We start from the raw sequence: 13,180 nt of genomic DNA, 5'->3' as shown, positions 1-13,180 counted from the left end.
GGCCAATCTTTGGGGCCAAATCCAAGTGGCAAATATATAATGCACTGCAACACATGCAAAATGCTCCAGGAACTCAGCAGGCCACACAGAACCTATGGAAAAGAGTCAATAGCCAACGTTTCAGACAGACCCTTAATCAGGACGAGTCATATAATGCACTGGTAATTTTAATCACAAGAAGGTGTCTACATAGCTGAAGGTAATCTACATAAATGCACTTTGCATCAGAGCTAAACAGGAGCTGTGGACTCCTGCCTGGCCCAGAGACACACCATATCCAGCACATCACTCTCCGTAACTTCCACCATCTCCAACAGGATGCTACCACTAAGCAGATCTTTCCCTTCCCTCCGAACCGCTTCCTGTAAGGATCGATTTCTATGTGACTCCCTTGTCCACTCGTCCCTCCTTGCTCATTTCCCTCAAGTTTAAAGTAAATTTATCATCAAAGTGCATATATGTCAACATATACAACCCTTAGATTAATTTTCCTGCGGGCATTCACCTGCCTCTACGTTTCCTCCCTCATCACCCTTCAGGGCCCTAAACAGAGTTGCCAGGTGGGACATCACTTCACTTGCAGGTCATCTGGTGGTCCCAGTGTGGCCTCCTCTTCATCAGTCAGATCTGATGTAGATTGGGGGGAGGGGGAGAACAGCTTTGTCGAGGATCTTCACTCTGCTTGCCGCAAAAGGCAGGATCACCCGATGGCCACCCATTTCGATTCTGACATATCAGTCCATGGCATACTCTGCCACGAGGAGGCCAAAGTCAAGTTGCAGGGGCAACAAATCATACAGTATTCAATCTGGATAGCCTCGAGTCTAACCTCTAACTTCAAGTAATTTCTCCCCCTCCCTCTTTCTCCCTTTTGCTTTACCCCATTTTGGCTCCCCCCCCTCATCTCCTCACCTGCCCTTCACTTCCCTCTCGTTTCCCTCTTCCCTCCCTTTCCTCTACGGTCCACTCTCCTCTCTTGTCAAATATTTTCTTCTTCACCCTTTTACCTTTTCCACCTGTCACCTTCCAGCTTCTTACTTAATCTCCTCTCCCCCACCCACCCACCTTCCCCTCCCTTCAGTTAGTCCTGACGAAGGGTCTCGGCCTGAAATGTTGACTGCAACTCTTCCTATAGATGCTGCTTGGCCTGCTGCGTTCACCAGCAACTTTGATGTATGTTGCTTGAATTTCCAGCATCTGCAGAATTCCTGTTGTTCACCTTCCCCTTCACCTGGTTTCACCTATGTCAGTTTATATACACCTTCTCACTCTCCTACCTTGAATCCAAAAAAAAAGTAACAGAGGCCACTACCCATGAATAAATTTGTACAAGGGCAGCGGCTCTTCTTCCTCGGGAGTTTACAAAGACTCCGGATGACCTCTAAATTACAAACTTCTCCAGTTGTGTAGTGGAGTATATATTGACTGGCTACATCATGCCCTGGTATGGACACGCCAGTGTCTTTGAATGGAAAATACTACAAAAAGTAGTGGATTCAGCCCAATCCATCATCAAGGACCCCAACCACCCAGGATGTGCTCACTTCTTGCTGCTGCCATCGGCAAAGTACAGGAGCCTCAGGACTTGCACCAGCAGGTTCAGGAACAGTTATCACCCCTGAACCATCAGGCTCCTGAACCAGTGTGGATAACTTCACTCACCACAATGAGCCTCAGGTCCCACACCACCAGGTTCACGAACAGTTATTACCCCACAACCATCAGGCTCTTAAACCAACTTCACTCGGCCCATCACTGAAATATTCCCACAACCAATGGACTCACTTTCAAGGACTTTTCATCTCATGTTCTCAATATTTATTGCTTGTTTGTTTGTTTGGTCCTTTCTTTCTCTTTGTCTTTGCACAGTTTGCTGTCCCTTGTACACTGGTTTTGAACACCCAAATTGGTGTGGTCTTTCATTATTTCCATTACGATTATTATTGTATGGATTTATTGAGTATGCCTGCAAGATGTTGAATCTCAGGATTGTATATAGTGACATACATGTACTTTGATAATAAATTTTATTTGAACTTTGAAGCTCTACAAACGTTCCCATGCTATTTCTTGGAGGCTCTTCCTTTCAATCCAATATACAACTGGGAAAAGGACTTTGGACAGACAGAGCACCTCCTGTGCAATTATCTTTCGGTAGCCCATTGGTTACATCGTAAACCTACGTTGCAACATTGCGCATCTGGCCATTTTATTAGGTACACCTGTACATCTGCTCGTTAATGCAAATATCTAATCAATCATGTGACAGCAATTCAATGCATATAAGCATGCAGACATGCTCATGAGGTTCAGTTATCATTCCAACCAAATATTAGAATGGGGAAGAAATGGGATCTAAGTGACTTTGACCGTGGAATGATTGCTGGTACCAGACAGGGTGGTTTGAGTTTCTCAGAAACTGCTGATATTCTGGAATTTTCACACACAACAGTCTCTAGAGTTTACAGAGAATGGTATGAAAACCAAAACAAAACAGCCAGTGAGTGGTAGTTCTGTGGGTGAAAACACCTCATTAATGAGAGATCAGAGGAGAATGGCCAGATTGGTCAAGCTGACCAGGAAGGTGACAGAAACTGAAAGAACCACACACTACAACACTGGGGTGCAGAAGAGCATCTCTGAATGCACAACACATTGAACCTTGATGTGGATGGGCTACAGCAGCAGACGACCACAGACACATACTCAGTGACCACTTTATTAGCTACAGGAGTGGCCACTGACTGTACTGAGAGACTTAGCGCTGTCCAGAGATCAAGGTGCGACACACAATCTGTGCTGTGTACCTGAGTCCAGAATGTGATTGTTGCGCAGATCCATTAGCTGGATGGTGCAGTTGAACTTCAGCAAATTCCCCAGCTGAGCCGCGTCCTGGAGTCCATTCAGCTTGTTGTCCGCCAGGAAGAGCTCTCGCAGCGTCATGTTCATCTTCAGGGCAGTTGCTGTTAGGAGGAAGAGCAGGCACATCGTAAGATAGTGGGAGAGTCTAAGACCAGAGGGCACAGCCTCAGAATATGAGGACGACCCTTTAGAACAGAGATGAGGAGGAATTCCTTTAGCCAGGGGTTGGTGAACCTGTGGAATTTATTGCCACAGACGGCTGTGGAGGCCAAGTCAATGGGTATATTTAAAGAGCTTTTTAGGTTCCTGATAGTAAGGCTTCAAAGGTTACAGGGAGAAGAGGGGTAATAAATCAGTCATGCTCAAACGGTGGAGCAGACTTGATGGACTGAATGGCCTAATTCTACTCCCATGTCTTACAGTCTTGTGTAGTATTCATATACCAATGGTGCTCTGCCCTATGACAGGCTCATTTCACTGATCTGCCTTTTGAGTCAAGGTATCCAGACTTAACTTTCGAGGTACCTGCTTTCTGCCTGCAGAGTTTATTCATAGAACAAAGAAAAGTACAGCACAATATAGGCCCTTTAGGCCACAATGCTGTGCCAACCCTTTACCCTACTCTAAGAACAAACTAATCCTTCCCCATTTTTCTATCATCCAGGTGCCTATCTAAGAGTTTCTTAAGTGTCCCTAATGTATCTGCCTCTGTCACCATCCCTGGCAGTTCCACGCACCCACCACTCTCTGTGTAAAGAAACTTACCTCTGATATCTCCACTATACTTTCCTCCAATCACCTTAAAGTTAAGCTCTATCATAACAGCCATTTCCATCCTGGGAAAAGGTCTCTGTCTGCCCACTCAATTTATGCCTCTTATCATCTTGTACGCCTCTATCAAGTCACCTCTCATCCTCCTTCACTCCAAAGAGAATAGCCCTATCTTCCTAAGACATGCTCTCTAATCAGGTGACATCCTGATAAATCCCTGCAACCCCTCTCATTCAGCTATTACCTCAGTTTATCTTTTCTTCTTTAAAACACAGGAGGACAGAACCCCACCTCTGCTAAGACCCGTGGCTAGATTTGGCATCTTACCCAGGAGCATGAGCGGTCGGCCGGATAAGCTGGCATTCTCCAAATGAAGCACTACGAGGCTGCTGCTGATCCGCAACGCGCGAGCCACAAAAGGCGCGGAGTGATCGAGAAGCGGCGTGTTCCTCGCATCCAGGTACTGCAGGCAGCTGGTCTGTAACAGGGAAGAGCAGGATATCAACAAAAAGGAATATGTATATGTTGGCAGGCAGGCTGCCATCTCATGATAGGTACAGTGCAACATTGGTATTGATCAGTCACACAGTACGTTTCAGATACTGCAGATAAATCCTACATGCAAACTGCAGATGAACAGAACCATTTTCCATCCAGTTCCAGCTTTTTGGACTACACAACTAAAAACTAGTATTGTGAGCAGTTCTGAGGAGCCCCATATCTTAAAAGGGGTGTGTTGGCATTGGTCAGGGTAGAGAAGAAATTATTTTTTAAAAGATTAGCTTTATTTGTCATATATACATCAAAACATGCAGTGAAATGTGTCATTTGTGCTAACGACCAACATAGTCTGAGGATCTGCTGGGGGCAGCCCATAAGTGTTGCCACAATTCCAGCGCCAACATAGCAAGCTCACAACTCACTAACCCTAATCTTTATGTCTGTGTGTCTTTGGAATGAGGGTGGAAACTGGAGCCTCGGGAGAAAACTCACTCAGTCATGGACTCCTTACAGAAGTGGCGGGGATTGAACCCCGATCACAATTTTTGGCACTGTAAGGCATTATACTAACTGCTACGCGAATGATCCTGGGAATGTAACAGTTAATGTATGAGGAGCATTTGAGGGCCCTGGGCCTGTACTCACCAGAGTTTACAAGAATAAGGTGGTGGGTGGGGATCTCATTCAAACCTACTGAACACTGAAAGGGCAGCAACACACATCAAAGTTGCTGGTGAACGCAGCAGGCCAAGCAGCATCTCTAGGAAGAGGTACAGTCGACGTTTCAGGCCGAGATCCTTCGTCAGGGCTAACTGAAAGAAGAGCTAGTAAGAGATTTGGAAGTGTGAGGGGGAGGGGGAGATCCAAAATGATAGGAGAAGACAGGAGGGGGAGGGATGGAGCCAAGAGCTGGACAGGTGATTGGCAAGGGGGATATGAGAGGATCATGGGATGGATAGGATGTTTCAAATAGTTGGAGTCTAGGACTAGAGGGTACACCTCAGAATAAAAGGATGTTCCTTTAAAACAGAGATGAAGAGGAATTTTTTTTTAGCCAGAGTGGTGAATCTGTGGAATTCATTGCAACAGACAACTATGGAGGCCAAGTCATTGGGTACATTTAAAGCAGAGGTTACTGGGTTCTTAATCAGTAGGGGTGTCAAAGGTTACAGGAAGAATGCAGGAGAATGGCCTTGAGAGGAAAAATAAGTCAACCATGATGGAATGACGGAACAGATGTGTTGGGCCAAATGGCCTAACACTGCTCCAGTATATTATTATGAACCATAGTGGACAATAAACTTATCAAACAAGATATGGAGGGAGAATTCAAGGATTTAATGTGCTTGCCATTGGATTGTATTTCCTGATCAGCCCAAGTTACCCCTGAAATGAGTGGTCAGCAATGCTGCCTCAGCAGGTAGTGCTGCTGAACTACAGCTCCAACAACCAGGGTTCAACGCTGATCTTTGGTGCTGTTTGCTCTCTCCCTGTAACTGTGTGGGTCTCCTTCCGATCACAAAGGTGTGCTAGCTTGAGGGTTACTAGGTTATTGTGCAGGTGGGTGACAGGAAATTTGGCGTGGGCATGCACACGAGAATAGGTTACAGGGAAATAAGTGGGATGGCTCCACTTTTACAGTCCAAATGAAAATCTTGACGAGAAACAATAGGTGATCCATTTCACTTCACAGATGCTGCCTGGCTGATGAGTCCCTCGAACAGTTCATTTTATTTTGCTTTTGGTCTCAGTTACCAAATCAGTTGGCACTGGCTGACTAATCTCAGGACTGTACTTTTGGCAGTAGAGCACTATGTGGAAACTTAATAGAAACATAGAACATAGAATAGTACAGCACAGTACAGGCCCTTCGGCCCACAATATTGTGCCGACCTTCAAACCCTGCCTCCCATACCCCCCCCCCAAATTCCTCCATATACCTGTCTAGTAGTCTCTTAATCTTCACTAGTGTATCTGCCTCCACCACTGACTCAGGCAGTACATTCCACGCACCAACCACTCTCTGAGTAAAAAACCTTCCTCTACTATCCCCCTTGAACTTCCCACCGCTTACCTTAAAGCCATGTCCTCTTGTATTGAGCAGTGGTGCCCTGGGGAAGAGGCGCTGGCTGTCCACTCTATCTATTCCTCTTAATATCTTGTACACCTCTATCATGTCTCCTCTCAACCTCCTTCTCTCCAAAGAGTAAAGCCCTAGTTCCCTTAATCTCTGATCATAATCCATACTCTCTAAACCAGGCGGCAGCATCCTGGTAAATCTCCTCTGTATCCTTTCCAATACTTCCACATCCTTCCTATAGTGAGGCGACCAGAACTGGACACAGTACTCCAAGTGTGGCCTAACCAGAGTTTTATAGAGCTGCATCATTACATAGAAACCATAGAAACTACAGCACAGAAACAGGTCTATTGGCCCTTCTTGGCCGTGCCGAACCATTTTCTGCCTAGTCCCACTGACCTGTACACGGACCATATCCCTCCATACACCTCCCATCCATGTATCTGTCCAATTTATTCTTAACTGTTAAAAAAGAACCCACATTTACCACCTCATCTGGCAGCTCATTCCATACTCCCACCACTCTCTGTGTGAAGAAGCCCCCCCCAATGTTCCCTTTAAACTTTTCCCCCCGCACCCTTAACCCATGTCCTCTGGTTTTTTTCTCACCTTGCCTCAGTGGAAAAAGTCTGCTTGCATTCACTCTATCTATACCCATCATAATTTTATATACCTGTATCAAATCTCCCCTCATTCTTCTACGCTCCAGGGAATAAAGTCCGAACCTATTCAACCTTTCTCTGTAACTGAGTTTCTCAAGTCCTGGCAACATCCTTGTAAACCTTCTCTGCACTCTTTCAACCTTATTTATATCCTTCCTGTAATTTGGTGACTAAAACTGAACACAATACTCCAGCAACATACATCAAAGTTGCTGGTGAACGCAGCAGGCCAAGCAGCATCTATAGGAAGAGGCGCAGTCGACGTTTCAGGCCGAGACCCTTCGTCAGGACAATACTCCAGATTCGGCCTCACCAGTGCCTTATACAACCTCATCATAACATTCCAGCTCTTATACTCAATACTTTGATTAATAAAGGCCAATGTACCAAAAGCTCTCTTTACGACCCTATCTACCTGTGACGCCACTTTTAGGGAATTCTGTATCTGTATTCCCAGATCCCTCTGTTCTACTGCACTCCTCAGTGCCTTACCATTAACCCTGTATGTTCTACCTTGGTTTGTCCTTCCAACATCACGACTCTTAAACTCTATCCCTCGACTTATGAAAGCTAACACCCCATAAGCTGTCTTAACAACCCTATCCACCTGTGAGGTAACTTTCAGGAACCTGTGGACATGTACCCCCAGATCCCTCTGCTCCTCCACACTCCAAATATCCTGCCATTTACTTTGTACTCTGCCTTGGAATTTGTCCTTCCAAAGTGTACCACCTCACACTTCTCCGGGTTGAACTCCATCTGCCACTTCTCAGCCCACTTCTGCATCCTATCAATGTCTCTCTGCAATCTTCGACAATCCTCCACACTATCTACAACACCACCAACCTTTGTGTCGTCTGCAAACTTGCTAACCCACCCTTCTACCCCTACATCCAGGCCGTTACTAAAAATCACGAAAAGTAGAGGTCCCAGAACCGATCCTTGTGGGACACCACTAGTCACAACCCTCCAATCCGAATGTACTCCCTCCACCATGACCCTCTGCCTTCTGCAAGGTAGCCAATCCTGAATCCACCTGGCTAAACTTCCCTGGATCCCATGCCTTCTGACTTTCTGAATAAGCCTACCATGTGGAACCTTTCAAATGCCTTACTAAAATCCATATAGATCACATCCACTGCACTACCCTCATCTACATGCCTGGTCACCTCCTCAAAGAACTCTATCAGGCTTGTTAGACACGATCTGCCCTTCACAAAGCCATGTTGACTGTCCCTGATCAGACCATGATTCTCTAAATGCTCATAGATCCTATCTCGAAGAATCTTTTCCAACAGCTTTCCCACCACAGACATAAGGCTCTTTTGTCTAAAATTACCCAGACTATCCCTACTACCTTTTTTGAACAAGGGGACAACATTTGCCTCCTTCCAATCCTCCGGTACCATTCCCGTGGACAACGAGGACATAAAGACCCTAGCCAGAGGCTCAGCAATCTCTTTCCTCACCTCGTGAAGCAGCCTGGGGAATATTCTGTCAGGCCCCAGGGACTTATCCGTCCTAATGTATTTTAACAACTCCAGCACCTCCTCTCCCTTAATATCAACATGCTCCAGAACATCAACCTCACTCATATTGTCCTCACCGTCATCAAGTTCCCTCTCATTGGTGAATACTGAAGAGAAGTATTTATCTGGGACCTCGCTCACTTCCACAGCCTCCAGGCACATCTTCCCACCTTTATCTCTAATCAGTCAACAGACAATAGACAATAGGTGCAGGAGTAGGCTATTCGGCCCTTTGAGCCAGCACTGCCATTCACTGTGATCATGGCTGATCATCCATTATCAGTACCCCATTCCTGCCTTCTCCCCAGCTCTATCTAACTCTTTCTTGAAAGCATCCAGAGAATTGGCCTCCACTGCCTTCTGAGGCAGAGCATTCCACAGATCTACAACACTCTGGGTGAAAAAGTTTTTCCTCAGCTCTGTTCTAAATGACCTACCCCTTATTCTCAAATTGTGGCCTCTGGTTCTGGATTCCTCCAACATCGGAAACATGTTTCCTGCCTCCAGTGTGTCCAATCCCTTAATAATCTTATATGTTTCAATCAGATCCCCTCTCATCCTTCTAAATTCCGGTGTATACAAGCCCAGTCGTGCCAACCTTTGAACATATGACAGTCTCGCCTTCCCGGGAATTAACCTCGTGAACCTCCGCGGCACTCCCTCAATAGCAAGAATGTCCTTCCTCAAATTTGGAGACCAAAACTGTACACAATACTCCAGGTGTGCTCTCACCAGGGCCCTGTACAACTGCAGAAGGACCTCTCTGCTCCTATACTCAACTCCCCTTGTTATGAAGGCCAACATGCCATTAGCTTTCTTCACTGCCCGCTGTACCTGCATGCTTACTTTCAGTGACTGATGAACAAGGACACCAAGATCTCATTGTATTTCCCCTTTTCTTAACTTGACACCATTCAAATAGTAATCTGCCTTCCTGTTCTTGCCACCAAAGTGGATAACCTCACATTTATCCACATTAAACTGCATCTGCCCAGACAGCCAACCTGTCCAAGTCATCCTGCATTATCTCAACATCCTCCACACATTTCACACTGCCACTCAGCTTTGTGTCATCTGCAAATTTGTTAATGTTACTTTTAATCCCTTCATCTAAATCGTAGTGTATATTGTAAATAGCTGCGGTCCCAGCACCGAGCCTTGCGGTACCCCACTAGTCACTGCCTGCCATTCTGAAAAGGACCCGTTAATCCCTACTCTTTATTTCCTGTCTGCCAACCAATTTTCTATCCATATCAGTACCCTACCCCCAATACCATGTGCTCCAATTTTGCCCACTAATCTCCTATGTGGGACCTTATCAAAGGCTTTCTGAAAGTCCAGGTACACTACATCCACTGGCTCTCCCTTGTCCATTTTCATAGTTACATCCTCAAAAAATTCCAGAAGATTAGTCAAGCATGATTTCCCCTTCGTAAATCCATGCTGACTCAGACCGATCCTGTTACTGCTATCCAGATGTGCCGCTATTTCATCCTTTATAATTGACTCCAGCATCTTCCCCGCCACTGATGTCAGGCTAACTGGCCTATAATTCCCTGCTTTCTCTCTCCCTCCTTACATAAAAGTGGGATAACATTAGCTACCCTCCAGTCCTCAAGAACTGATCCTGAACATTGGAAAATAACTACCAATGCGTCCACAATTTCTAGAGCCACCTCCTTAAGTACCCTGGGGTGCAGAACATCAGGCCCTGGGGATTTATCAGCCTTCAGTCCCATCAGTCTATCCAACACCATTTCCTGCCTAATAGTGAACCTCCGGCCACTATTACATCTGGGAGATTATTTGTGTCTTCCCTAGTGAACACAGATCCAAAGTACCTTTTCAACTCGTCTGCCATTTCCTTGTTCCCCCATAATAAATTCACCCGTTTCTGTCTTCAAGTGCCCAACTTTGGTCTTAACTAATTTTTTCCTCTTCACATACCCGAAGAATATAAAGCTCCTTTGTAATCTTGGCTAGCTTGCCTTCGTATCTTATCTTTTCTCCCCGTATTGCCTTTTCAGTTATCCTCAGTTGCTCTTTAAAAGTTTCCCAATCCTCTGGCTTCCCGCTCATCTTTGCTATGTTATACTTCTCTTTTATTTTTATATTGTCCTTGACTTCCCTTGTCAGCCACGGTTGCCCCTTACTCCTCTTAGAATCTTTCTTCCTCTTTGGAATGAACTGATCCTGCAGCTTCTGTATTATTCCCAGAAATACCTGCCATTGTTGTTCCACTATCATCCCTGCTAGGGTATCTTTCCAGTCAACTTTGGCCAGCTCCTCCCTCATGGCTCCATAGTCCCCTTTGTTCAACTGCAATACTGACACTTCCGATTTTCCCTTCTCCCTCTCAAATTGTAGATTAAAACTTATCATATTATGGTCACTACCTCCTAATGGCTCCTTTACCTCAAGTTCCCTTATCAAATCCGGTTCATTACACAACACTAAATCCAGAATTGCCTTCTCCCTGGTAGGCTCTAATACAAGCTGCTCTAAGAATCCACCTCGGAGGCACTCCACAAACTCCCTTTCTCCACAGTCCTACCTTCACTCCTGTCATCCTTTTGTTCTTCACATAATTGAAGAATGCCTTGGGGTTTTCCTTTATCCTACTCACCAAGGCCTTCTCACGACCCCTTCTTGCTCTTCTCAACCCCTTCTTAAGCTCCTTTCTTGTTACTCTATATTCCTCAATAGACCCATCTGATCCTTGTTTCCTAAACCTCATGTATGCTGCCTTCTTCCACCTGACTAGATTTTCCACCTCACTTGTGTGACGAAAAACCAAGTTATCAGAAGATTGATGCTGATGAGAGAGATAAGAGAGACAAAGAGAGAAGCGTTCAAAATGTTAATGAGAGAGAAGAGAGATTAACGAAAAGAGACATAGTTCCAAGTATTGACAGACCAGTTGCTTTGAACCTGAACTGTTTGAAGTTTGATGGACAGGCAATACCCCAGCAGGGGGATAAAAGGAACAAGTTCGCTAAGACACGACAGACACCACGAGATCACGAGACCCTGGAAGTGTGGTGTGCCCCCACAAGTTGGTGGGAGTTTGGAGGTCTGGTCGTGGGACCGACCATAGACGCACAGGGTGAAAAGGTATGATCGGCGGGAACCTGGTGTGTGTGTCCGCCCTTGCCTGGGTGCCGGGTTCACTGCGGAAGAACGATCGTATCCGGAACGGAGGGGTCACAGTCAGTGACCTCCGAAGACAGTAAAAGGGCTCGCCCGAAAGCTAACTGCGAGGAACATCAAAGGTCTGTTTGAGTCGAAAATTTGCATATTCGCTCTCTCTCTCTCTCCAACGGCACAACAGCGATTGCTGCCAACTGTACTCAGCTGAACTGAACTCTGCGTTACTTGAGACTGATCATTTTACCCCTAGACTGCGATAGAGCTTGATTGATTCCTATTATCCTAGTTCTGTGTACATGTGTGTTTTATCATTGCTAACCTGTTGCATTTATATCCTTACGATTAGAGTACTGTGTTACTTATTTCTTTAATAAAACTTTCTTAGTTCCAGTAATCCAGACTCCAACTAAGTGGTCCATTTCTGCTCGTTTGGCAACCCAGTTACGGGGTATGTAACACTTGTCACCCATGGTTCCTTCACCCTACCATTCTTTACCTTCCTCACCGGGACAAATTTATCCCTAACATCCTGCAAGAGATCCCTAAACATCAACCACATGTCCATAGTACATTTCCCTGTAAAACATCATCCCAATTCACACCCGGAAGTTCTAGCCTTATAGCCTCATAATTTGCCCTTCCCCAACTAAAACTTTTCCTGTCCTCTCTGATTCTATCCTTTTCCATGATAATGTTAAAGACCAGGGAGCGGTGGTCACTGTCCCCCAGATGCTCACCCACTGAGAGATCTGTAGATCTAGTATGGCATTCCCCCTAGTCAGCCTGTCAACATACTAGGACAGGAATCTGTCCTGGACACACTCAACAAACTCTGCCCCGTCTAAATCGTTGGAACTAATCAGGTGCCAATCAATATTAGGGAGGTTAAAGTCACCCATGATAACAACCTTGTTATTGTTGCACCTTTCCAAAATCTGCCACCCAATCTGCTCCTCTATATCTCTGCTGCTACCAGGGGGCCTATAGAATACTCCCAGTAGAGTATTCCTGTTCCTGACTTCTACCCATACTGACTCAAAAGAGGATCCTGCTACATTACCCACCCTTTCTGTAGCTGTAATAGTATCCCTGACCAGTAATGCCACCCCTCCTCCCCCCTCTCTATCCCTTTTAAAGCACTGAAATCCAGGAATATTGAGAATCCATTCCTGCCCTGGTGCCAGCCAAGTCTCTGTAATGGGTCTCTGCAATTGAGCCAAAGATTGGTGTGGTCTGGACATCGAATGCCCACACACATCTAACGTTTGCATACTGCGTTGATAAGTTATAAATCATGAGGCTGGCATTGATCTGTGGAGAAAAGTTTGAAGTTTCAGTTATTTCATACTTGCAGCATCCTTTCTGAGAATACCATAAGTTTGCAAAAGACGAGAATATTCAATCAATTCCTTCTTATCGGCCCTGATAAAATCTCCATCGAGCACTGTGGTTATGTGAAGCCAGGTCCAATGTCAGAAGCAGGGAGCACTGGGGCTTCCAGGCAGAGGGAAAGGAAACAGGTAAATTAGCAAATTGTAAACATGTGGTAGTCTACAGATGCTAAAAATCTAGAGTAACGCACACAAAATACTGGAGGAATTCAGCAGACCAGGCAGCATCTATGG

At 45.5% G+C, this 13,180-nt stretch overlaps 1 protein-coding gene across 1 annotated transcript in view; it reads right to left on the bottom strand.

Annotated features, from left to right (window-relative positions):
* ppp1r37 (protein phosphatase 1, regulatory subunit 37) overlaps positions 1 to 13,180 on the bottom strand; it is a 169,439-nt gene that overhangs the window by 60,520 nt on the left and 95,739 nt on the right. The window contains exons 6-7 of the mRNA XM_063063474.1: positions 3,961 to 4,111; positions 2,808 to 2,963 (exon numbers count right to left, since the gene is read on the bottom strand). Of these exons, the coding sequence (XP_062919544.1) occupies positions 2,808 to 2,963; positions 3,961 to 4,111 (307 nt within the window). The remainder of the gene's footprint in view (positions 1 to 2,807; positions 2,964 to 3,960; positions 4,112 to 13,180) is intronic.

This window comes from Mobula hypostoma, chromosome 12 (genome assembly GCF_963921235.1).
Source record: "Mobula hypostoma chromosome 12, sMobHyp1.1, whole genome shotgun sequence".
In the NCBI taxonomy this organism is placed as follows: Eukaryota; Metazoa; Chordata; class Chondrichthyes; order Myliobatiformes; family Myliobatidae; genus Mobula; species Mobula hypostoma.
Note: the sequence above shows the minus strand (reverse complement) of the source record. Positions and strands in the feature narration are given on the sequence as shown.